General features: G+C 35.1%; 1 protein-coding gene across 5 annotated transcripts in view; it reads left to right on the forward strand.

The window, feature by feature from the left end:
- The window catches only part of ATRNL1 (attractin like 1), a 441,394-nt gene that overhangs the window by 210,437 nt on the left and 203,503 nt on the right, over positions 1-27,454 (forward strand). For all 5 annotated transcript variants that reach the window (XR_006014565.1, XM_042019406.1, XM_042019407.1 and 2 more), the window contains exons 25-26: positions 11,273-11,334; positions 26,642-26,720. Coding sequence is in view for 4 of the 5 variants with exons in the window: in XM_042019406.1 (XP_041875340.1) it covers positions 11,273-11,334; positions 26,642-26,720 (141 nt within the window). In the remaining variant the exon portion in view is untranslated. The remainder of the gene's footprint in view (positions 1-11,272; positions 11,335-26,641; positions 26,721-27,454) is intronic.

The following is a 27,454-nucleotide window of genomic DNA, read 5'->3' on the forward strand; positions in this document are numbered from 1 at the left end:
GTCTGAGCAGCCTGCTCCAGTCTTCCACCATCCTTGCAGTAAAAAAATATTTCTTATTTTTAAATGGAATTTCCTGTATTTCAATTTGAACGGATTTAGGTTCAAGTTTAAAAAGACAATAGGTACATAAACCTCTTTTAACTTAGTGTTTAAAAAAAAAAATATTATTGAGAATGATTTGCATTGAAAGAGTTTTGCAGTATAGAACATCTCATTTATGGAAATCGCTTGTAACCTCTGAATATCGTCACATGGTTTCATTGTACTATTTCCCACCAGGCTAAGTCAAGATTTCAGTAAACAACATAAATCAGCATTAAGCCCTCTACAGATGCATAAAATAATTGCAAAAACCCCTCACTTGCAGCTAGAAACCAATTAAGCATTTGTTCCCCAAAAGAATAAATATACAAATCTCTATTTTTTATATGTATGTTCTTGTCTCAGTGAAAACCATGAGTATGTTCTCATTTGGAAAAAAGGGTGTTAGGTAAAATAGAGTGATCTGGGGAATTCTGTAATCATTGAAGAAAAAAACCCAACCCTTCTTTTTGAGTGTAGTCAATACGTTTATTGGAAGACATTTTTCTGCTGTATTTTTGTCGCAGAAAATGTACTGAAAATCTTTCTTGGAATACTCTGAGGATATTTCTTACACATGGCTGTTGGCAAGATAGATACCTTTAAAATCTGTATGTGAGAAATTCACCCTGCAAGGAGTAGAGTATGATTTTAATTTCTAAACTTCACTTTTTCAACACCTTCCTGCACTTGAAACCAGATAGTCTGAATTGTCTTTTAAGGTATTTGTTCCTCTGTGCCCTGCTCATGCCCCTCTTAAAAAAGTCTGCTCAGGCTTCCAGAGTGAAATAATTGGAGTTTGTCAAATATGACGATTATGTGGGAAAATTTTTGGAAAGAGTTGCATTTTTTTTTTAACTTCTAAAACTTTCCAGAGAAATATTTCAGGATTAAACAAAGTTTTCATTTAATTTCTTTTTTTTTTTTTTTAAGCAGAACCTTTTTCCATTTTTCAAATTTTAGGAAAGTAATTTTTCCTGCTAAAGGCTTCTCAAAACTGTTTTATGTATTTTTTGGTCCAGCTCAGCTGATTTTCAAAAACTGGTAGCTATGGGAGAAAACAGTGGCCTCAAATTTCCTAGCTTTCTGCAGAAACCCCCATACTTTGTCTAAAACTAATGTGAATAATTGATTGTTTTATAAGTATTTTCTTCCATTTCCTTCTGTGGTAACATGGGCACTTGTGTGTGTGTCTTTCCCTCAGCTAGTACAGTTGAAGTCATCTCTGTTGTTCTCTTATTAAAAATCTTGTAGGTGCTGAGTTTTTAAAATCAATTTTTGAGCCCACATCTGTCCACACAGGACGTACAGAGCTACATTCTGTAGCTTTGATTTTTAGGAAACAAAGTTTTGTTAGAGGATTTCCTCTAGTTTACCATATTGCACTTTGAGAATGTTCCCCTAGTTAAGAGATTATTTTTCTGAGGCAGAGGAAGGCTGGAAGATACCTGATCTTTACTAGACTTATTCTTCCAAATAAGTTTCTTACTTATTGCCTTACTCCTCTGCCATATACATACAGAACAGCAAATGAGGTGTTTCAGAATTCCAAAGTCTGTGTAACAGAAACTGGATTTATCTTTCCGAATGTGGGTTTTTTGCATGTAGGATCTTTGCCCTGACTCATATACTTGTATTGTCAGAGGATGATATTCACTATTTTGAGATCAAATTTGGCTATGCAGACACCCTCTCTGATCCTACTCAAATGGAAAGAATCTCAATAGCTGAACAATAACCCCAAAAGCAGATCTTAATATTTCTGCCTTACAAAGTATTCAACATGAGGAAGGAAAAGGCACAACCTATGTCTTGACACAGTGCAGGCCAGCATCATAATTATATAGGGTTCTTGAAAAGTATTTTCCTTCTTCTCTCTGAAAGCATGAAGTGCTCTAGCTGCAAAAGTCTTTATTTTCTTTGAATTTTGATTTTGTTAAAAGTGTTCAACAGACAAATGGTCGCTTTTGATTTGCACAAGCCTAATTAAGCAAATAGAGCTTCTAGAAAATATACTGGGAAATCCAGTTTTTAAAAAGTGAGAATAAAAAGTACACTCAGTGCTGACAACTTTAAATATTTGTTTTCCTTTCAACAATGGGGCCTTTATGAATTAAAATAAATCTGAAGTTCCTTGCTGCTTGTCCATGAGCTCATTCTGAGCTTTGCAGGTAGCCTCCAGATCACAGTTCTAGGTGATGCATTTCATACATTAGACTCTCGTTTCTATATTTCAGTTATAAAACTTTGTTACAAATGCTGCAGTCTCATGGGAATGACTGTTGCCAGTTCCTATCAGTGTAGTCCAGCATGTCATTGCCAAAAAGTCAGCGTGGTCTTGTTGCCGCTGAGCAGGCCCTGCTCTTTGGTTTTACATCATTCTGAGTCTCCCTGAAACCCAGTTACTCATCCACCTTTCCCAACCTAAATTTCTGCAAGTTGTTAAAAAAGGTTTCTGCTTATTGCCGTTACACATCTCTCTGCACTTTTTACACATACTCTTCTGACTGTGACAGCATATCCTCAGTGATATATCAGTGATATATCAGTGTTACATCACCCTGACTCTGCAGAATGTACTGTGAGGGTGACTGAAGTCTCAAGCTGACAGTTGTATCTGCTTTTTTTTTTTCAAATTTATTACAGCTTGCACTATAATATGAGTTTCAAATGACAGATAAAAGTTAAATGAAAGAGAGTAAAATTAACATAACAAAATTGAATCACAATGTGTTCTGTTAATCCTCACAATTTAATTTTATTTTGTAAAAGTCTCAGTTGTCACTTTCTGCATTTTGATCACCTCTTCAAGGGAAAACATAAAACTCATTTTCTTACTTATATATTTTCTTTCTTGGTATGCTGGGTGTTTTTTAGGTTAGTCAACCACTTCCCCTTTATTTGAAGGAATTGGTATTTTCACATTAGTGTGGTCTGTCATTCTTTCAGCAGAAAATTGTTCAGAATAGTCTTGCTCCTTGTATAGATAAGTGGACATCATCCCTTACATACAAACCCCCACACTTTTCCTTCAATGGAATAAATGTACAATACAGAGAGCTTAAAAACTCTTTGTGTTTTTTCCTCATGCCTTTTGATGTTGACTCTTCTAAATTATATAGGTTATTATGTGTCCTCTTCACTCATCATGCACATGTAAACAACTCCCTTACCCTTCTTCACGTACTTTGGTTTTCTTTTCCAAGAGATGTGGATCTTCAGTAAAAGATTGAAATAATAATAAAACTGAAGAACATTTTCTCTGTAGAGTTTAATGAGATTTTGGTGTCTTCCTTTGTCATCATTTCACAATGATGAGCAAATAGATTCACTTGGGTACCCACAGTCTTGAAAACGCCTACCTGACTTCTCTTTTGGCTAGTCTTTCGCGAGAGGCAGGACTAAGCATTTCAATTTCTTGTTTTCGCATTCTGCCCTGAAATCCTGGTTTTTGTGAAGCCAAAAGGAAGTCAGTAGGTATTTACCACTGATAGTCATGTCATCGGCACTCACCTGTGAAGAACAAAGTGAGACTTTAAAAAGTTTTATGTGTGTTCTATCACAGTGCTGTTCACAGAATAAACAAAATTCAAATATTTGTGCTGTGGATGGCTGCTGGAATGCAGACTCCTTCCTCTTTTCAGAAGTAATTGCATCAAGTATGCTCACACTGGCTTCTGCTCTCATTGTAGTGGTGCTATGTACATCAAGGAATTAGAGCCTCTGTCTTTCATGGCCGTATCCAAAAGTGAGGAGGAGAATAGGAAAATACATCAATGAATTTCTCTGCTGCCTGAGAATGCTGCTTTTTGGTTGTTTTAGACATTAGAGAGGGGAATCACTGAGCACCACACAAAAGATCAGAAAGTGTAATTTCTACAAAGTGGTATTATACACATAAATCTTCTGAAAGACAGATACCTCTGGGATATCATAGGCCATAGACTCCTGTGTAATCCATTACCCATGCTGATATAAACCTTTGATTTGTGGTTTTAAACCTGAGGCTGAGTAACCTCATAAATATGCTAATCCACAGTAATCAAGAAAAGTGCCATTGCAAATACAAAATTTTTATTCCACAGCTCCAACAGCTTTATAGCATGCTCTACATTTATAACAATAAACTTTGGGAAATTACTCTCTTCATGTTTAAGAAAATGCTTTGCCCTTTTCTTGTCATCTCACAATGGGTTTTACATACATTATTTTGAATGGCATGATCTTTATGCAAAATTCAGGGCATGTTTTGCCTTTTCTAACCAAGTATTTGATTTCCAAAATGAACAAAACATTGCATAAATTTTAAAAATTCAGCTTTCGTAGCCTTATAAAAATTTTATTATCATTTTTATTAGGCTGGAGACCAGCCAGTGGGTTAACTGGTAGATTGTCTAGCACAGGCAGCTCTACTGTAGATGTAAAAAAATAAAGACTTAAAGAAATTTGAAAAAAATCTCATCATTTTAGCAGCACATTGTCCGTCTCTGTTATATGTGTTTCTGCACATACACATAGGTATGAGTGTTAAATGCCAGACCACCATACTAAGTTCTATAGTCACTCAAATAGCTCAGCGTAAATTTATTTATTTATTTAGGAAATGTGAAAAGTACCTTCCATGCAGGACATTTTTCTGTTTATAAACTTCAGAATACAAGGAGAAGTGGAACCTTCACCTTGGGAGATTCAGATTGAATGCTAGAAAAAATTTGTTGTGTTAGCAATAGCGCATTGAAACAAATTTTCCAGACTGGCCATGGAATGTTTGTTCCTGGAGGTTTACAAAACTTAGCTGGGGAAAGGCACTGCTGGCCTGATATGGTGCTGACAGTAGCCTGGCTTAGAGTGAGAAGTTGAACAACCTCAGTTTGTGATGTTCCTCCTATCCCCATTTCTGTGATTTTGTGATAAGAGCACATTCCGCAACAGGTGCTACTTTCCTAATGGGAAACTCCTTAATTTATCAAGTCATAATAAGATGTCAGAAGAAGTGATAACAAGGAAGCTGAAACCTGGGGTTGGAAGGAAAATTCAATTCTAGCAAGTGGCAAAAATGGCTTTTCCTTAATGTAGCTTGACAAACAAAACCATATCGTCATGCAATGCTTCTCATTGTGGTAGAATTTAATCATTCAACTCTGCCTGACAAATTCTCTCACTTCATTCCCTTCACTTCTGTATCTAATTTTTCTTCCTGTCCATTTAATCTAGGCAGGCTTTTAAACACCAGAGTTTTGAAAGATGTTGTCTAGAAATCTGCTGTTTAACACAGTTTGTAGGAGAACTCAATCCTGCGAAGATTTATGTCTAAAATAACTTTCCAGTATTATAGGTCTTTGTGTCAATTACTTTTAATCTTTTTTTTTATTTAATTTTGAAACATGTCATTTCTCTCTTATCTGTCTTTTAATTTTCTTCCATTCTTTCACTGACTTTAGTAGCCAATATTTCAATTTCTTAATAATGTCCATATGAATCGCTATGAAAATGCTTTGCATACTGAATAAAACTGTAAGTTAAATAACAGTTCCCTGTCCTAGATTTTCTCCTTGACTTCTTGGAGTTTATTAATGTAGGGTTTTTCTGTGTGGTATATGTTTGTTCATATGTGTACACAAGCATAACATTGAATAAAGAAGGGGAATATGCATATTGAATTTAATTGAATAATGAAATTATTGGATTTAAAGTGCCTATTCAGTAGGAAAAAAGTTCAGCTGTTATAACCTTATTTAGGAATGTCTTTCATCTTACTTGAATACAAAACTAGATTGTCTTTCTGCCTCTCGTGACTCTGAATAGTTGAAAAAATACCCTGTAATTATTACATTTTTTGAGAAATGAAGGAGTGGGTATTTGGATAATGTAGTGTGTGCCAGCATGAGAGACAAGGCTTCAGTGAGCAGAGATAATCTATGGAAGCTGTTGATCAAATCTTGATGTGAAGTCTGAATTTATTTGTTATCTTTCATTTTCTATTTATGTTATCAGTATGAAAGTTTTGTTATCACTAAATCTTATCATCTGGGAGGACTGTTTGTCAACATCAAACTGAATTCTCTACAGGCATTAACGCAGCAGAAGGAAGTAGGATTCTGCTAGCAGGCACTTAGCTCTGTATTGCTTCTCAGATCATTTAATCCCAACAACAAATACTTCTTTTGCCTATTTTATTGTTACAGTTCTACAGAAATGCCCGGTGAGTACTTACAAACCATGGGAGAAATTTATCTCACCTAACATTATTTATATTCTAAGTTTGACATTAGGTCTATAGTCTGAACTAATCACAGAATCCCTGTGTTGTTAGTGGAGAGAAATGGCAGCTCCACAGGGTAATCCCTTCCAAGTTATGAGAGTTCCACATCTATTTTAGTCACTCACCTATGAAATGCCTTCTTATCTCTGCTGATTATTATAAGCTATCTGACTAATTTAGACTAGGTTCACACATGGGACAAGATTTGACATATTCCACGTGGCAAAATTCAGATACATTTCAAACTTTATTTTTCAAGTTTTAGGAAACCCAGTACATAAAATAAATGTGTGGCATTTTTAGCCTCCAAGAGTTTAATGTTTCCCTTATTTAGACAAATATAATTTGTTGGTAATCTTGTCCTTTCCTTACCATGTTCTCTTGGAATTTCTGTTTACCAAAGGAAAATATATTTTGTGCTTTGCCTGTTAAATATTTCTATTGGGAAACTGACAGTTTCCTACCATCCATCTCTCACTTGTGCAGGTCAGTCTTCATAATTGAAGTCCAGTGTGAAAGAAGAGTCGGAACCATTTGTAACTCTCTCTAAAGATATCCCAATATATAATTGTACTTACAATTGCATTTATATTAAGAAAAAAAAAAAATCAGAGTATCTTATCTTTTCCTTTGTAACTACTGATTATTCAGTAGTCATGTGTTTACTGAGTTTAAAGATATACCCAAAATTATTATCTAATACATAGTAATGTCTTTAAAATAGTTTATACTTGGGTCTCTGCTGTCATATTTCTGCTGAGCAGATATCTAAACTTCACTTTGTACAACAACAATTAAATGTGAGAATTTATTATGTGTTTCAATTTTCTAGCATCCTCATTCCAAATTATCACAGTGTTCGATCTTTTACATTTTCCTTATAAAAAAGTTATACACAAAAATGTGGCCATCTACACAAATATATTCCTCAGCTGACTTTAATATTTTTTGTCTGAAGTTGCTTCAGTCAAAAAGTGTCCCTCAAGAAAGTGTGAAAGATGACGGACAACAAAGTATGTCAGCCTTTATGTTCAGTCGGTATCCATTTCTTCTGATTCAGTACGTACCTAGTACCAGTGTGGGAGTGTATAATAGTTCTATCCAAGAAGAAATTAAATTATGGTTTTGATGATACTGAAGGAAGTAATAATTCTGCAGGGTTTAAGTCGGCATAATCAACACAGTCCAGGCAGTTTAGTTTGGGTTATGTCTGACCTTATTGCATTATGTTTCAGGGTTTAATAATTAGACCTTCTATCAGAGTTTTGCCATGTATTTATTTTAGTTTCTCTTATTTGTTCTTTCTTAATTTATTAACAATGGAAGATGGAAGAATTGCATTAACGGAAGTATTTGTTCATGGTTTGAAAGCCTGAGCGGATAGAAGTTTGCTTTAGTGGGTAATGTCGTGAAATGGAGCACAGATTATAATTGCTTTTTGTGTACATTATTTGAATATATGAAACATTTCATGGATTAGGTTACTGTTTACTGCAAATACGGAATTTTGATTTAGTGCCTAGTTTTCCCTTTCCTTTTCCTTTTGCACAATTGGTTTCGTTAGAATTGCAGAGATGGCTTCTTGACACCTATATTTTTAAACTAAAACAGAAACTTCTGAGGGCAGACTTACTATTTCCATATGAAAGATGTCCCTGAGTTAGACTTTCAAGATTGTCTCATTTTTGTCGTGGAACAGATTTTGACCTATTGTTCTGTAGGACTCTATTACTGCTGCATGGGATAGTCAAGGTAAAGATGAACTAGAGAAATGGGAACAAATGAATCCAGCCCTGCAGACATTAACTTCTGAAGGCTGGAAAAATCTGTGTTCAAAAGGTGTTCCTCTTTACACAGACCTATTCCATCCATCATTATTCAGTGTAAAGTGTATTTCCTACCTCATGTGTGTAACCAAAACACGAAAAAATTAAGAAGTACCATGAATTGAAACATTGATTGCAATGAATCCTTGTGTCAGTGCTCTCTGGCATATTCTGCTGCCTATCTGACTTTTGAATCCTTAATTGCTGTAAAATATTTGCCAGCAGTCACAATGCCTTTTCTTCCAATTAGGCCACGTATCCTTAAAAAAGTTTGTTAACTTGCTTTTTTAAAAACATACTTTCCAAAAACTTGAATGTGGCAGAGAAAAAAGATAGACATGTCTTCCGTTTGTTGGAACAATCCCCACAGTTCATTTATCACTCATCAGCCTTTTCTTGATATATCATTCTATCTCTTAAGACTGTGAGCTGGAAAATACAGAGATAGATAGATAGATAGATAGATAGATAGATGTAAACCCCACATTTGGGTTTGGAATCTTTTCATTCTCTCCAAGTTTTCTACATTCGATCTGTATATGTGTTACTTTGATCTGATGGAATACAACTGCAGTTCACAACAACAATAACAGTAATGATAATAATAACAATAACTCGTAGAGGTTATCGTTTGCCGTAAAAAATTATGTTCCACATGGCACTTGGTTTTATTCCATAGGAAATGATGGAAAGGATACTTATTTTCATCCTTATTTGTAAGAGAAGATATAGATAATATTTGTGGGATCCACAAGCTTTTTAGATGTTTTGGGGAAACTGAAAACTACTAAGGTATGATACAAATTAACAAAGGAGATAATTTTCTCCAGTATCTTTAAGTCCAAAGTGAAAACCTGGGGTTGGATGAATTTTCCTTTTCTTGTCCCTTATCTGTATAGGCACAAGCAAAAGGACAATTACATTCATATCTATATTAAACCCCCATGGAAATATATCTTTTTAATTGTATTATGGTCCTTTGTATCAGTCCTAGGTTCATGACATTTGCTTGCTTCTTTGTGGTCTACTTTATAATTAAAATATGTATTCTTTTTGTTAATGTTCTGTGTTGAAATTAGTCTGAGATACATGATACTGTTCAGAATATACTGTAGTTCATCTTTTAAACAGTAACTCTAATGTAATTATTAGAAGATGTTTGATTAAAATTGGAAATTACTATTGGGATGAAACTTTATATCTAAATGTGTTTCTGCTTTAAAGTATGAGTACTTTCAGGAAAATCCCATACAACCAACCAAGCAAGTCTAACAGACAGATGTTCTTCCATAAATTTGGAAACATCTTCAGCAATAGAACACTGCACTTATCTTGAGTAGGTGGTTAGATTAATAGAAGTTGGAAAATGTAGAATCCTTCCTTTTGCGTCCATTTTCCTGAGCTTGGGAATATGCAAATCATTTCATTATTGATAATCAATGATATAAAATCATTGAAATGTTGTAAATCTGTTTACTTCATATTTATTTTGTGTTGAAAAGGAGAAGCAGAGGCACTATAGTTTCTTAGAAAAGTTTGGGGTAAAACTTTCCTGGTATGATTTTGATCAGATTGAGGGGTTTGATAGCAGACTTTCGCTTGACTGGAGTTGTTTCTAGACTCAGAGAGGCTGTTAAAGAATTCTGACACCTTGAATGAAAATAATTGTACTAATGCAAAATCTAAATGCTTCTTCAACAAAGAGCATTTCAACAAATCACAAAAGGTGAACTCTATCAACACTGGCATGATTTTTTCTCCTTGTGCTGGTTCATCACCTAAAGTATGGTACTTGTAAAAAACATTCTGGAAACACCAGGAGTGAATTTGAATATTAAATAGTATTTGAAGTGAATCCAGACAGCATTAAAAAAGAAAAAAAAAAGAGTTTGGAAAGCTTTTCATTTTTGTTCAAGGTATACTTAAACAATTGTTTTTGTTTGGGATGCACTTTATACTGGGCCAAAGAAGTCTTCTGGTCTTTTGGCAGACGTTATCTTCTAAATAATTAGTCTATGTTTAGCTGTGTTGTGCTGGCACAAGGCACGGTAACACCATTATTACTGAAGTTTACATTATGGCTTTGCCCTAAAATAGAAAAAAAAGGAGAGAAAAAAAGTAAATTTTTGAGTATCATGAATTATCATTTCAAAAGTTCGCAATTCAGCTATGAAAGGGATTCAGAGTAATTTGGTGTAATTACTAGTCAAGATCAGATCTTGAATGCACAGAGATCTCTAAACCCAACAATTATTTGAAAAGACTGTAAATATAGTTAGATAAACATTTGGTACAATTCAAAGTAGAAGATTCTCTATATCTTCAGTTCGAAAATTATAAACTGAAAAACTGAGCAAGACAGGGACTTACGGATATTTGTAGATATAACATAACTATTAAGTACTGTTCTTAACATTAGCAAAAAGTACTTACAAAGATAATTATAGGCTTTATTGCATGCAAGTGTGAATGTCTGTATGTATATGCTGTCTTAGAGATAATTCTTAAATATTCACAAAAATTACAGCAAGGAGCTGAACTAATGCATGTTCTGGTGAGGCTGTAAAAATGTAGCCCAAAAGAGTATTTATTACTTTGTCTTTAAAGTAATTTGCTTTGAAACTGTTTTATTATGCACCAGATTTATCTTTTTTAAAATTAAATTAACATATGCATTAATTTTAATATTATACAATTAAAATATTTTAAATGTATTAATCTTGAGCACTATATGTTGTTTGTCTTCTCTAAAACCTTGTTTCAGTGTTGTTATTAAAATGGAAGATGGTGTTGGTGACTATAAACAAGACAATTCATAGCAATACAATTTCTTAATATATTTCGTATTCTTTTTATTGTTCATATTAAGAGGATATTTCTATTAACTTTACTTCAGTAAAAGTATTATATTCCATTGTTTGTATTTTGACACCAACAAGTATATGGGAATTAGCTGCGCGTCTCACTTTATCATAAATGCAGGTGTGTGCAGACTAGACTGATATTACACTTGAAAGTAATCATCCATGGAGCCATGAAGTCCTTGCCTAAAAAGAGCTGTTGAGTCTGAAAATGTTGTAATTTACTTCTATTTTATTTGCAGATTGCCTTCTCACAACACAATACTATCATGGATCTGGTGCAGTTCTTTGTCACCTTCTTCAGGTAAATTGTTTTTTTTTGTCTTCTGACTGAAATCCTGATGACTCTTTACCATCAAGCCAGTATCTTAACCAGCTTCTGAATCTTGAGAAATGCCTGAGAGGAGGTCTTCAAACTGTGTTCCCTGATTTGCACCAGTGGAGGGTCGTGGCCAATTAAAGGCAGCTGCTGGAATCTTGCATTATATAATTGTGTATTTCATATTCCATGGTACAGTCTTCACACTTCATAAAGATTAGCTGGGTTTGTACCATGTATTACAGTGATTAAGAAAAGCCAGCTAAACTTAAGTAATTTATGTGTGTGATTTTTCTATAAACACTTTTATGGAATTATTTAAAATGATGGCTCTGTTCAACAGCTTGTTATTTTTAATGAAGCACACCACATCACTACTAATGCTTTCATGTGTTGGAACTCAATTATGAAAGGCAGTAGGTGATGCCTGAGATTTTGTTGTGGCAGCAATGCAGGGATGGGCTTCATCTGCAAATGAACAAGTATTGTATAATCTGAACAAAACCCCACTGAAAGACTTCTTAAAAGTTCAGGTCTCTTATAAAACATCACAAACTTGAATATACACTGATTAATTACAGTGCTTTGAAATCTTGCTGTGAAGATATTTCCCAATAACTGTGAAATGCACACAAAATGTGAACAGTGGCAGACAGGTATGTCTTTGTGTATTTCTAGGATGGCCATGACTTTATTTCACAAGTTCACATTATGGCTTCTCTGTTGACATTAATTACTGTGCTCTGAGGAACTGTACCTAAAGGATCAGACTCTTAAATACTGTGAATGGACCAAATTCTGTTTATTGCTGTTGCCAAAAAGGGCACAGAAATGAGCAGAGCCTGAAGGCTTCTGTACCCAGGGCATTGGCTAATGGAGAGGAGTTTAGTAGGTGATATAAAATATCCCATTTCTCCTCATTCGCCACAAACAGAGCAATAAAATGCTGATTGCCGAAGGTCAGTCTAGTGGTGGTTTGGGTGTTTGGTTTTTGAGCATTTTTTGTATTTTGGGGTTTTTTTTCTTCTTTTTTTCATGGGGAGACAGCAAGCTCTAAAAAATTATGATGCTTATGCAAACGTTTAGATTACAAACTGTATAGAAGAAAGCAGAGTCTGTCCAAGTACAACAGAACAGAGAGATCCTGTGACAAATAGCAGAGGTAAACTAAGAGCTGTTTTGTTGGTGCTCTGTGCCCTGATGCAGCCTTAGTAAATGTGAACTATAGGCTCTGTGGTGGTGCAGCCATCTCTATGGATCCATTGCATTATCTCTCCTGGCATGATGGTCTATCTCATGTGGCTTGTTCTGGGTAAACGTGGACTCATCCTGATCCTGATACAAGAAGAGATCTGCCTGCCTGAACTGTAAGCTAATTGGAACCCGAGGCAGATGTAATCCTCTTTAAAGAGAGAAAGGTTGTAGGGAAGCTGGCAGTTATCCTCCCGCTGCCTTTGACTCAGTCCCAGCCTCATTATACAACAAGGCTTTCAGCTGGCACTCAGTTCAACAGGCCCTTGCAGCCATCTGCAGTGCAATGTTGATAACCCACCTTAGGAATCCAGTTGCAGAAGTATGTAAAGGAATCAGGAAATGCCCTGAGTAGTGCATTGCAGTGATCCAAGCCAAGGTGCAAACCTTAATTGCAGGGCACCCTGCAAAGACACAGACAAATCCAGCTAAGGTCTGATGGTTATAATGAGAAAAAGTGTTTAACACAAAAATGTTTTAAAACCTTGGTGTAATGTTGTATGGCACTCTTCTACAACTGAATTGGTATTAAGGTGTCTGTAGAGACAGTTAGGATGTCAACAGTTTGTAGCCTAAAATAATCATTTTAATAAGGGTTTATTGTTTCTTGTTTTGTGTGGGTTTAGTTTTGTTTGTTTGTGGGGTTTGGTTTTGTTTTCTTGGGAATGTGGTATGACTGTGACAAATCACAGTGGTAACAGTAATAACCCAGGTCATAAGTACTATGATTATTGATAAATAAAATAATTGTTTTAAAGACAATTTGAATGTGCTTGATAAAAAACTTATTTCAACATGCTTTGATAAACATGCATTTGCATTTCTCCCATCCAGTATTATACTTCTCGTATTTCTGAGGATTTGGCATAATGCTGTTTACCTTGCCTGGCCAAAGCAGAAAATAGATCGATTTGACAATAACAGCTATTCAACAATCAGGCAAAAGTATAGTTTAAAACTGTTCCTTTATAGATTTTGTGTTCCAGACTGAAAGATAAAATGCACATTTTACTACTTGAATCAGAAACATCAAAACAGGCATTTTTAGAACTGTCCTGATGTATCAAGATAAACTGTTTAAAAAGTATTGTTCTGTAAGGACTTAATTTAAAACCATACATAATAAAGCACAACATCTGTGATTAGCTCTGCAATTAATGCTTGGCCTACCGATACTGATACTGTATATCCTAGAACAAAAAACTGAGATAAATAAAAGTTATATTGAAAAAAAATAAGCAGAATATTATTAAAACTGTAGTGATCCAGACCACGATGTGCATCATTAAAAACCCCCACCCTATTTAATTTCATTATTTTTCTACTGGAAGGTTTCATTGTAACTACAGCTTCAGTGACCTTTTCTCTAAGAGTAAAAATGCAATGTAAGAGTAGTAACAGATTCCAGACTGTCTTATAGAGTGTGGCATCTGTGTTGCTGTGCTCAGTGCCTTGAAGACTTTTAGCCATCAGACAAATTGAGAAGTCTGGGACTTTTTTTTTTCCATATGCTTTGGAAAAGTAAGATCTCATTAGAAAATTTCACAGGCAGCAAATGTGAATGATCTTCTTACACTTGAAGAAATGCAATACCCATAGTTAAAAGAACTATTTTTCTCTATTACCTTGACCACTAAAACACTCAATATGCTAAAGTTGGGCACTTTTTTTGTTTCAAACTCTAAGTGATAAAGAAATTTTCAGTGTTTTCATGCAAATGTCTGTTTCATGTCTTACATCTATATATGGATTTAGCTGAGTAGGGCCAGGACATTTTAGACGTTTCATAAGGGTATATGAAGTAGCTTTAGTTTCTGAAAACATTATTTACTTCTTTAGATCACATCTAACATCCATTAAAATTGATTTTTCAATAATTGTTAGTTTTTATTATCTATGATTGGAGTAAATCCCAAATTGAGACTAAGAAACACTTGATTTCTATACCTGCTTTTAAATAAAATTATAACAGTATAACAGTTTATAACAGTACTCAAGCATTCCCAGATAATTATTCGTATTAAGAATCTGAAACATAATTCTGGTAAGAAATGTGGTTAAATCTAATAATCAAAAACCAGGCAGGCATGAAATTGGTGCAGATGACAAAGTTTAGCTGTTAATATTCTTGTGATAGGAAATGATAAGCAACTGCTACTTTCAGAACTACGTTTTTAAAGCCTTTTTCAAATGCATGGTACCAACTATTAACTCATCAGGCACTTTCTCTGAGCTCCCAGAACTATTACTTCCCTTGCCTCTGGTACTTTGGGTGAAGATGACTGATTTAATAGAACATTTTAGTCACTTTTATAACATATCTCCATACTGTCAAAAATTACAGAATTTCCAATTTTTAATAAGTAGAGCCCTGTTAAATAATATGGACTCTGAAAGTTTGAAAATCCTTCTTTTGTGTGTGCTTTAAGAAATTCCAAGAAAAATTGTGGTCATTTAGAATCAGGGGTACATTCTTTCTGTTAAATCTTCCTGTGAGCAGTATAAAGGAGAGTAAACAATGTTCAAAATACACCCAGTGTTTATTGCAGGAAGAGGGAATGGCTATTTTCGTAAAGATGAGCATGAGCTACAACAGGAATTGCAGCAGATGCTGAAGAACCAGCTTTATTAACTCCATACGTAGGACTGTGTGCCGAAATCCCTGAGCAGTCCCTTCAGTTGCGTTCCTTGCAGTGGGAGGGGATGGCTGCATTTCAGCAGGTTGTGTTTGAGCTCCTGACAGCTGCAGTGCTTGAATCTGCTGCTCTGGGTGTAAATTTGCAATGAGAAAATTCCTTGTCTTTACCAGCATCCTTTGGTCTGTAGCCCTGCCTTCATGTTTCTGTTAAAAAGAAGGATAATAACTTAATTCTAGATTTTGGCATGCTTATCTTTATGAGATCAAATATTGATCTCCATAAGAAAGACAAAACGCAGTGTGTCGGGATCACGGCCACCATGGCTGGGATCTCAGAAAATGCAGAAGTGTTATAAATCTAAATTAGAATATTTTATGGTAACATGAAATGAAGTTATCATAGGAAAATGGATTTTACATTTGGGGCTAAAGTAAAATTGATTTTTTTCTTAGTGATGCATTAAACAGTTTTCACCTCACTTAGAAGCACAGAGTTGTTTGACTTCCATTGGGAAAAGCACGTCTGTACTGTGGTGGGCAATTTGAGTTGAGTTTCCTTTCTTTAAATGTTTGGTTTGAATTGTTGAATGTAGTTTTGTGTCTTCTCTCTGAATCACACAGAAAATTTGTCATCACTGTAGGGTTATTTGATATGTTTGTATTTCCTGAGAAGGCAGCCCCTTGTTCCCAGCCTGCAGGCAAAGGAGATTCCCCGGTACTGCTGGATCAGCTGCTCTTCAAAACAACGGATGAGTCACTTAATCTGTCAGTGAACAGAACTGTTTTCCATTATTTTCTTCTTTTTCATCTTTCTATTTGTCCTTTGAGTCATTTGGAAGTGTGTGTGAGGGCACTAGTGCTTGCCATATTTTGATTTCAACAGATGCTGTTCCTCAAAATACAAAATATCTGCTCAGATATCTGAAGATGGCCTATGTGTCTGCTTGGTGTAAAACAGATGTGGGTTTTTTCCTTCCTTAAAGTCAGTGCATTTAAAATTTGTAATTCTCACTTCCTTTACATATAAATACTGTGAGAGGTGTTCATTGTGCCTCCTGAAGCTCAGGCATGTTCTGCTTTCGGGGGTGTGTCTTTCTACAGCTGCACTGGATTTTGTATCCTAAGAAGCATCACAGATAATTCATACGGTTTTATGTTTTGATTCTCCACATTTTGTATTCTATTTTCTTAAATCCAGTTAGTCAGTTGTTTTCTTCGACTTCAACAACATTGGTGCTCACAGCTATTTTTCTTCTAGACTGCTTAATCCTGGTCACTTTTTTTTGAAACTCCAGTCCACTGTACTTTAAACAAGAGAACTAGAACAGGTTTTCATCTATGATAAATGGGCTTGAAATTCTGCTTTTGTCATTTTAATTCCAAACAGAAGGAATTCAGTCTTCTTATGATATGTACCCATTGCAAAGTTAACTCAGGAGTTTGTTCCCAGATGTAAGGAATATGGTGAAGTGGGGTGAAAGCTGATGAAGGAAAATAATAACAAAAAATAAAGGAAGTAAAAAATATTAGTGTTTTCCTTCAGGCAGCAGTGTCATTGTCCATTACAGCGAGTGACAAGCAGCTTTGTCAAGCCCCGTGCCCGCCTGTCTCTGCAGGCATGGTCGGTGTGATGGGCTGGGCACTGAGTGACAGCCAAGAAATGAGCAATATCTTCATGGCAGGGCAGAAATATTCTGGGTCCCTGTGCTCAGCTGTAATAAATCACAGAAAGAGAGAAAAGACAATGCTAGACAGTGTGCTATGCTGTGAATTTTGTATGTCCGAAAATGTTAAATCTGATTATTCCTTTTTAGAAGAGACATCTGAATTCAAAGGAATTCATCCAATAAACTTTCTGTACTGGAATATTAATGCAGATATTCCAGTGAAATTCAAAGGAATTCATCCAATAAACTTTCTGTACTGGAATATTAATGCAAATATTCTAGTGAAATTTCCTGGTACCAAATGAAGCATTTAGTGTGGGAGGGTTTGTGGTCTTTTTTAATTTATCTGTTGGCATCCAATGTAGGGATGGCTACTTTTGCCAGTAAGAAGCAAAATGTTGGAGATTCTACTGTGGTCTCCAAAAGCCACACTACGAATTACACAGTAAAAAGAAGTTATATAATCTATTTAAATTTTTTAATCTGGATTTAAGCTTCATGTGTGGTCCGATTATGTTCCATATTATAGTTGGTTTTCTATGTTTCCAGTAACTTTTTGTGATATTTTAGGAAAACACTTAGTACTTTCAAAATTATATTCCTTTCCTAATATATTTTCAGTCTTTTTCAGTTGGAATTCTAGCATCAGGTTGAGAGGAATCAGGGGCTTTGTATTCTTTATCCAATACAATTACAGAATTTTTAGGGTTCTTCTTGAATGATGCTTCTTTGGCCTGGAAATCTAAAAATCCTTAGTCTGTCTTCAGGAAAATTTAATTTTAAGAGGGCTTTTAATAAGAAAAATTGAGACTTTTTCACACCTACTCCTTAGAAGGTATTTGCCTCTTTGGAAAAAGTGTTAGAAATGTTACAGATTGAAGGAAAAGGTTTTTTAACAATGTGTTAAATTTCTTCATTCTATTTCAGTCTATCATGCTAAACAATGCTGACATGGTATGGTGGCTTTCTAAAACATATTTAAACATATTTATGTTTCTGTGATGTAATTATGAAGAATAACAGCTGCACAAGAGAGCAGTGAAAAATAAGAATGAGGGGAAAACATGAAAATAATATTCTTGAAATAATGCAAATCTTTTGGTTTGGAAGGCTGCTGAAATTTGACATTGGTGACAAATCTTCTTCCCAAAATTCACTAACTGGAAGTAATTTGAATAAATGAATCTTTTCCTCCTTCCTCTTAATTTTAAATTCTAAATTAGCATAAATCAGGAAAAACATTGCAAAAAAGCAAAACGAAAGCACAACTATCTTGTAGTAGAAACAATATATTAAATTTCTAATTATTCTGGATTGCTACTGCAGAAAATATTAAATTCTGTACGTCATAATTTGTCCAAAATTTCAATGGACATAAATTGTAACATCACTTATTGAGAGGAATATAGAGTAACTCACCCATGAAGGCCAAACCCATAAAATTATATGAAATACAAAAGTCTTTTCCATGACTAAAAGAAACATAATCACACTTCATGGGTGTGATGTTCTATTTATTCTGTGGAGTTTAATTCCAGTTTTCATGAGATTACATCGCTTTGATTGTAAATCTTTTTTATTTGTCGCCTCAAAGAGGTGAAAGGAAGAACTATGGAGGGTTAAAGTTCACATCTAGAGCTTTATTGTGTAATATATTTCAGAGTCCTTTTACATGGTTCACTTTAGTCTGATATTGGATTGGCAGATTAAGTGGGAATGTTGGTCTTCTCAATAGCATCTTGGTGTACACTGCATCCATTTTCCCTTTTTATTTGTATATAAAGGCTGTTTGTATAATTGATCATTCATTCATAGTTTTCTATAGCAGCTTGTTTTGTATTTAATATAAAACCACAGCTTTGTGGATATATGCATGAATTATGTATGTAGGAAAATAGAAATCTAAAAAATGTATGTGTGCTTTTTTAGAGTTACTTTTTAATAATTATTTTATTGAATGGAGTTATTTAACATTCTCCTCCATCCTCGATAACATTCTGGCACATGTACGTAATGAAAAAAATACTAATACCTTTTTTCATAATAATTTTCTTGCTATTTACAAATTCCCTGTTCAAACCTTTCTTTCTTCTTTGCTTTCAAGAAGATTTTTGATGTTTCATTGCACAGGAAAGACCAATAAACCCAAGCTTTGCAGAGGCAGTTGTCAGAGATGATTTTAAACCATTATAGGAGTTTATGCCTTGGGAGAGGAAGGATTAAGTTGGCTTTCTATATTTGATATATATTAATAAATTATTTAGAACAAAAATAGTAGATATTCTGACTAATAAACTAATGCATATTATATTTATATTTCATTGCTACTGCTTACTTTAAAATGTAATTTATATAAAATGCAGTTGACACCATTGATACTTCAATCTCCCTGTTTCCATTATGCATTCAGAACTTAAATTGTGAAGCTTTATTAATACCATTATTGAAATTTTAGTTTATCATTCTACTTATTTTGCTCTTCTTCCTCAACAAAATTATTTTCATGGCATTTCTAATAGTAACTTTAAATGTGCAGCTCTGGAGACTTACAGCATCCTTTTGGCAGTATCATGGTTTTAACCATGCCAAGGTAAAACAAATATAATGTGGATATTCTTTTCCATGCATTCTTACCAAATACAGTGTTGTGCTGGGAAGGACCAGATTAGAAGGTGGATATATATATTTCTTTTTAACTGTTAATCTGTTTTGTATAGCTTTGGTAGTTGTGGACATGTGAGAAGAGAATTTTAAGGGCAGTTATGTGACTTTCATGAGACACTTTATGCAAGAGTTATTTGTGGGAATATATGGATTTTCAGGACTGCATCAAAAAATAACGTTTTAATCAGTCATCTGGATAAGAAGAATTATCCGTGTAATTAGTTTCAAATGAACTTGAAACTTGTTGCTTAACTTGTGTAAATTCCATTTGAGACACAAATAAATACAAATTTGCATTTAAATGATTTTTGGTAGTACTTGGAGTTTTAAATGCCATCATAGATACTTTACCTCATATTCAGGCATTTCTTTCACTTTGCAGTTTGGAAAGCAAGAACTGAGTACCTGAACCCTCTGTGTGGCTTTTAGATTCCTTTAATTCAGAAAGCAACTGTGGGGGAAAAGAATGGACTATAGATCTAGGCTGATGGAAGAAGCCCTGTCATCTTTAAGGCTCTGTAGGAATGATATTTTGTAGCTGAGGAGGGAATGATTGCAGCTCTTGGCTAATGAGTTCCAGAAAATGGAGTGTGGGAGCCAGTGCATGGAGCTGCTGGTGCTGGCAGTACTCTCATGACAAGCAGGAATAGGAAAAGGACATTCCTGAATCACCTGGATGGTAATGCTGGCTTTGTTGGCAATGCCTTTCATTGGCTGTGCCAGCCAGAGCTCCCCCTGAGCAGGAATTCAGCACTAGTGGCTGAAATGGCTTGGCTCCACTGCCAAGTTTCATTTCCCTGACCCCACACATTGCCTTACCATGAACTGGAAGTTGCATATCCTACTTCCTTGCTAGCCAAGACTACTTTTCCCTAAGTCTTTACATATTTTAATTTGGAATTGAAACACTTCATTCCCAGAATCTTTCTGAATTGCTAATCACTGAAGTAGTCCTACTTATAATGATGTTTATAAAACTTTGTGATTCATAGCAATTTAATTAATCATTAAAAAAATTTAAAAAATTACTCTGCTGTCATACATATCAGACTTCTAATATTATGTTTACAATGCTTTGTGCTTCAGATAAGCCTGTGGAAATCTTTGGTGCTGCTTGTCATGTGTATACCAGTTAACACAAGGATGGCTGAACCCAGCACATCATAATCATAAACACAATGTTCTTATCAACTGCAATGAGAGAAATCAATTGCTGTGACAATAATTGCTATTTGAAGTCATGATGTTAGAAAAATAATTGTTCAATTATTTTTATTTTAGAATTGTGCTTGCTTTATAAAATATCAATTAAAATGTGCTCTATTTGCCAATAAAAAGATAGTAAATAATGTGTTTGGAAAGCAGTTCTTAGAAAAACAGTTAATGTGATCTGTTAGGAAACTTTTGCGGTACTAACTTGAAAACATTAACTTAGGTATGAGAATTGTTTTCTTTACATATTTCCACATTAAAAACTTTTCTTGTCATCAGTTTGTTTTACTGAATATGTTAAGTTGTTGTTCATGTTAGTACTATAGTTAGTGTGAAGGAGAAACAACAGAGTGTGGGGTCACTGTTCAGACTGCTAATTAGGGAACTGTACATTTTTGTGCTCTTGTCAAAGAAAGATCAACAGGCAAGAGGTTTGTGAATACAGAGGGATATTTAATTACTGTCTCAGCACAGCAAGACTCAAATAATTTTTGCAATAATTGCCTTGATGGCCCAACTGTTATGTTCAAAAAAAGACTTGGGAGGAGCTTTTAATATATGTGGGCAGTAAGCAAATCTGCTATGCCCCTAACAAACTTCGTGAAAGGAACTTTGGGTGCTTGTGTCTCTGTTGGTGAGCAGTGTGAGCAAACAGATCATCTCTCAGGAAAAATAGTGCTGAGGACCTGACATCCACACTGAATGCATTTTTTTTGTCTTTGAGCTAGTTCTAGTTTACTTCCATGGACTGACAGCCCCTTTGGGTCTGCAGTGCACATTGCACATCTTCTAACTGAGCTTCAGGGCTGGTCCACAGGGGCACTCGGGGTTGGTTCAAAAGCCCACTCCAGATCCACACTTGGCCAGCAATGCAGGAATTCCCCTTGGAACGCAAGGATGGGTCTGTCACATGTGTTGGAGCATGGGGCCAGTATGATGGCAGTTGGTAGGACAGTCTTGGCACGCTGTGCTGGCCCAGCTGTGCTGCTCCTGGGGTGGGCTCAGCCAGGGATGCTGCCCCGTGCTCAGCTGGGGGGTGCTGCTGTACCTTGTCCTGTAAGAAGAGTAAATGTGATGGGTGCTCAAAGCAGAATCTCACATAATTTTTCATTTTAATAGAATTAAAAGTATACTAGATATAAGCTAAAGTTTTGGAAAAGTGCTTGCTTTCATCCGTTTGTGGAAATTTATTTTTAATTGTGCAAATTACTCTCTTAAGTAAAATCATAGAAACAACAATTATTCATGCATGGATGTTTACATACATTTTTTCTTTACATTTTAATTTCTGTTTGTATGTTAAATAATCAGAGAATGGGAAAAGAAATAACAAAGGATGGCACATTTTGTTTTGTTCTGTTTACCTTCCATTTACAGTATTGGTTCTTAAAATATTTATGCTTAGCTCATGAAACAGTTCCTTTTACATCCCTGCAAAAATAAGTAAATTATTTCACTTTAACAAAAGTATTACTTTGATACAATATGTAATTTATAGGCATTAATATGTAATGAAAAAAAGGAATTCTCTAGCATACTTATAATGCATTCATAGAGCTTAAGGCATAAATGTGTCATTAATTCATCTAGTCTAAACATGCTGATCATTACATTTCACAGATTTTCCCCTCTATTTGTCCATGTAATTTAAGTTTCTTTAAAGATATCTTCAGATTTTATTTCATTTTGCCCATACCAAGCAACAACACATCCACTAATTCCCCTAACAGTTTTCAGTTTGATGCCTAAAGAAACACGGAGAAACTCATTTGTGAGTTATGAAAAACACTTTCATTTCCTCAGCCAGGTCTGCATTAAATATGCCTGAATGGGACCTCTTTAAGTTAAAAATTTGCTCTGTGGCTTGCAAAAAATAGTTATGCAGGCAGTAATTATTCCTTGCAATCTTCCTTCTCTTTGTTCTATGAAGTCAGCATTTCTGTTCTCACACTACCCAGAGCTCTTCTGGGGAGAGCATCTGCTAGGCCCAGACCTCCCTGCTAGGCCCTGGTGTTCTCTTGCAGCCTTTCCTTGGCCACTTTCCTATGCTGTGTTGGACACAAACTGTATTCAAGACTTCTTCCTCTGCAGTTCATCCATTCTCTAATTGTATAGTGTGTCCAAAATCATGCTAAGACAATAACTTCCAATCAGCCTGTAACACATGCACTGGTGATGGATTGCTCATTTTCAAGCATGCTTTTATAGTGTTTCCTCCTGTTCTGTTTCACATGGTTTGAAGAGAAAACTGGGCAAAGTTATATCCTTATCTTATGGCACTTCATTTCTTTGTTCTGGAGACCACAAAATCTTGATAATGCTTGCGCTGCTGTGGTTTTAAGAGTGTCTTAGCATAGCATTTGTCTTATTGGGAAGATTTACATCAATAAGTGCAAAAAGTCATTCACACTCTCCTCTGGGTCAGCATTTCATAACCCATGTGCATTTCAAAGGCATCTATCCAAATATATCTTTATTTGGATGTCACTCAGAGTCTCAACTAGAGAGTCAGAGATGGTGGATTTAATCTATGATCATGTGGATTAACTGTAGGCAAGTTGCCACTTGATCTTTTCCAAAAGTGAAATGATTAATTTGTAAAATCACTGTCAGCAAGAGAGTCTCTCCAAATTTCGAATACTTTGTATGATTTTTCTCTGCATTCTCTCCATGTTTTCCAATCTCCTTTATGAAAATGAAAATGCCAGAGCTTTAAGAACAAATCTGATAGTACCTGTTTTGGCAATACCTTGTAGAGTGATAAACTCATCTTCCTACTGTGCACCTTAGTATTTAAGGTTGTTTTAACCCCTTTTTCTTTCAACACCCAGCAGTAATTCATACTGAGCTGTCATTCACACTGGTCTCTAAATTGTTTTGGGAATTGCTTCATTCCAATGGGAAAATAAATCATTTGCAATGTAAATGAGGCCTGAATTCCTTGTTTGCATAAATACAACTTAGCAGCGATTGTATATTAAAGAAAAAAAATTAAAAATTGGCCATTGTACAATCTTTTTAGCCTCTGTGCCATTAACCATTTTTAACCCCTTTCTTTTGGTTTTGTGTCATGCATAGACCTCTCAGCTATTATGTATTTGTCCCATCAAAACTGAGTGGATCTGATACTATGGAAACTTTGCAACCCATCTGGAAGTTCCCTTTTCTGGTGTTGGTCCCCCTCTGACAGTTTCTTTTTCATCTGCCCACTGGCCAATTTTTTTTAATTAATTTTCACTGGGTTTTTTTTTATATCTCTGTCACAAGGAGGGGATAAGAAGTGTAATGGGGGACTGGAGAGCATCCACCTACACCTGTCCTGCTGGTTTTCTACATATTTACCTGTGATGTTAATGTCTTTATCATGGCTCCCTTCAACTCCCTGTTGTTTCAGAGCCAAAGAGAACTTATTTCTCCTATCATCTCATTCCCCTTGCCAAGCTGACTGCTTTCCTTTATACCTTTTAAATTCAGTTTAGAGTTTTAGAGATAAAGTGATGGTTGCTTCAAGATACAGGCACACTATAGATTTATGCACTGACATCCCAATGCTTTCTGGCTTGTTCTTTATTCCTTTTCTAATCTCTTTTAACATCCTATTTTCTGTTTTGACTGCTACTAAACATTCAGTTGATATGTTCAAAGACCTATCTGCAATGACTTCAAGATCATTTTCTTGAGTGGTAATTGCTAATTTAGAACCTATCGTGTATTTGTAGCTAGTTGTAGTTTTTTTTTTCTTGTGCACATTGCCTTCAGTTCATTGTCACTGAATTTCATTCTCTTATTTTATTGCCAAGTCACTCTGTATTGTGAGATCCTTTGCAGTCAGCTTTAATTTTATTGCCCTACATAAACCAAGGATGTTATCTCACCACAGTCTAGAACTAGGTTAGTTTAACAAAATCTATTTCCCATGTCTTTTTTCTGCTCATTAATAAGAATTTTGGTTTTTTCCCCCCTTCTATTTATATTAAACCCCCTTTCCAGAAAAAAAAGAAAAAAAAAATAGAAGAAAATAAAACATTTACTTGCCAAGAAAAGTTTATACAGAAGTCACGTTGTCAATGCTGTAATCTCCAATTATTTATAGCTTTTATGGGTGTGTCTTTAAGACACTCATTTCTGATTTTAGCTTTGCATGTAAACTAATCGATGTTTTTACTGATGACAAGAAAATTTAGTGTGTGACCCATTCCACTGACATATAGAGCACAGAATCAATTTCTCTGAAGTCTTTCAGACAGAGCTCTGAATATTTTCTGTTCTACTGACTTAAGGGAACTGTTCAAGAAATTAGTAAATGTGAAGGACAGAATTTTCTAAGGGTAGGGATTCCATTCCTGGTCATAATAAAGCAGTCACACAGTGCAAGGCTCTCTTAGTTTCTTGTGTCCAGCTCTCTTGAATGTATTAACCTTTTCTAAATTCCAGGAGCACTGAGTTCATAATTGCAAACAGCGTTGCTGTTGTTTCCTTAATTTAGTGGGTTTTGGAAGGACTATAGAGGAGGAGATGAGTGAGATGGCCTTCCCTTGCTTCATGCACAGCATCCTAACCTATAGCAACACATCAGTACCCTGATGTTGCCCCAAAGCATCTGTTGCAGGCACCAGCTGGACAGTGCAGTACAGAGGAGGGGAAACATTTCTGGGAAATACTATTTATAAGTACTTCTTGACTTAAAAATCTTAAAAGATGTTGCTGCAAAACTGAATTTATTCTGGTTGTTAGTGGGGGGGTTCTGCTCTTCCCTGTACACCAAATATAAATTTACAGTCACTTGTACTTGCTTTTAAAGGGAGACATTGGTGTTATTTTGCACTTGTGTACAATACTCTTCCCAATTATACTACTTCTAGAAATCTTGGTATTTCCCATATTAAAGAATATATTCTGAAGCCTTTTGGCAGAAAAAAAGTTGTGGATGTCTAGTATAATTCAATAGTTAGAGTGTTGTATTAATTGAAACCACCGTGTACAGCAGAAGTGCCAACATTTGTGAAAGTTCTTCACACTATTAGTAAATCCAGAAATGTATATAAAAAGAACTGTTTAAAAATTTGAAAGATCTTCTGAGTGGTTACACTAGGTGTCAGATTTAGAAGCCTTTTGTTAGTATCCAGAAATTCACTAACAGAGGCTGAGAGTTCAGTGATCTTTCTACCAGAAGACTTTATGGATTAAATGTTAATACAAAGATATTGAAACAAGAGCGAAGGCATATGCTCTGATTGTGCACTGCAGGTGTTTAATAATTGAATTTTTTTTCTTCTTCTTCTGTTGTGTCTTTGGGACTGTAATGTAGTGATGTCCTTGGAGGTGTTTTCCCTGGGCAATTAACCATAAAAATACTCAATAAGATAACACAGGCCCATTGTCATGTACAAACCCCGTTCCTCAAACTAATTACACTCCCTGTGTAGTTATTGTTCCTGCATCCCAGGAAATTTCTCAGAATTTACAAAGTGAGAGAATATAAATTTGGTTTTTTTTTTTATTTTTTTTATTTTTTTATTTTTTGCTATACTTCACCCTCTTTTTCTGTCTACTAGAGGTGGAACATGAAGTGCATGTTTGTTGAGACTGTTGTGGGTATGTGGATGGTTGTACTGGAGCTTATCTCATGCTAATGGACACAGAGATAGCATTTCCAGGAGAAAACCAGAGTGTGTGGTGTGTGCATTTGCTTTGACTTTGAACAGGGATGGTTGACTCTTTGTCACCCTAGTAGAGTTGAGTTTTCCTCAGTTTTTGTTTTTGTTCTTTTTCCATGCTTAAATGTCTTTTGATACCCTAAAAACATAAGCTTTTTCACATCAATATGTTACAATTTTTTTTTTTTCTTTTGTAATTGCAGTTGTTTCTTATCCTTACTGCTGGTAGCTGCTGTCGTTTGGAAAATCAAACAAACCTGTTGGGCTTCTCGACGGAGAGAGGTATTAATAACTTTAAGATTCTTGTAGTAGCTTTATCTTTCAGAATAAATTGGTAACTCTGATGAAAAATCACTCCTTCCCTTTCTCCTGTATATGCAATTTAAATACCCATTTTATACCCTTGACCTTTTTATGCTGAAGAAGAAAATTTTATTTCTTTCTCCTGTCAAAAATAAAGGAATTACAGCACTAGGCTGCAGAAAGGTAAATTTTCCTTATGGTGGCATATTTAGAATATTTAGAACAGAATTGAATAGAATGTTTCAGTCGAAAGGAACCTAGATTATTCAGCCTGACCACTTCAGGGCTGACCAAAGGTTAAACCATGTTATTATGGGCACTGTCCAAATAAATAATAATTTCTTGTACACTAACAAGCTTGGGGCACTGAACCCTTGCTAGAAAGATTGTTGTAGTGTTTGACCACTTTCTCTGTAAATAAATGTTTCCTAATAGACAACCTGGAGTTCCCCTCAAGGGAGCAAAATTCTCTATTAGAATCAGTAGTTTCATCATTAAATCTGTGGCACAACTGAAATCTTCAGTAAATACTCATACATCAAATCACCTTATTCTTTTGTGGTCTAAATTCTTATGGCTGTGTTGGAAAATTTGGCCCAAATATTTGTTCTTACCTCCTTAACAATTCATTACACTTAAATGAGGTTAAACTTAGGTTATATATGCTACTACATGTATATGATTGTATACTGATAGTTGTTCATATTTCATTT

The sequence above is a fragment of the Corvus kubaryi genome, unplaced genomic scaffold, assembly GCF_017639235.1.
Source record: "Corvus kubaryi isolate FWS band 111438036 unplaced genomic scaffold, C.kubaryi_AGA036_p1.0 138, whole genome shotgun sequence".
Taxonomy (NCBI): Eukaryota; Metazoa; Chordata; class Aves; order Passeriformes; family Corvidae; genus Corvus; species Corvus kubaryi.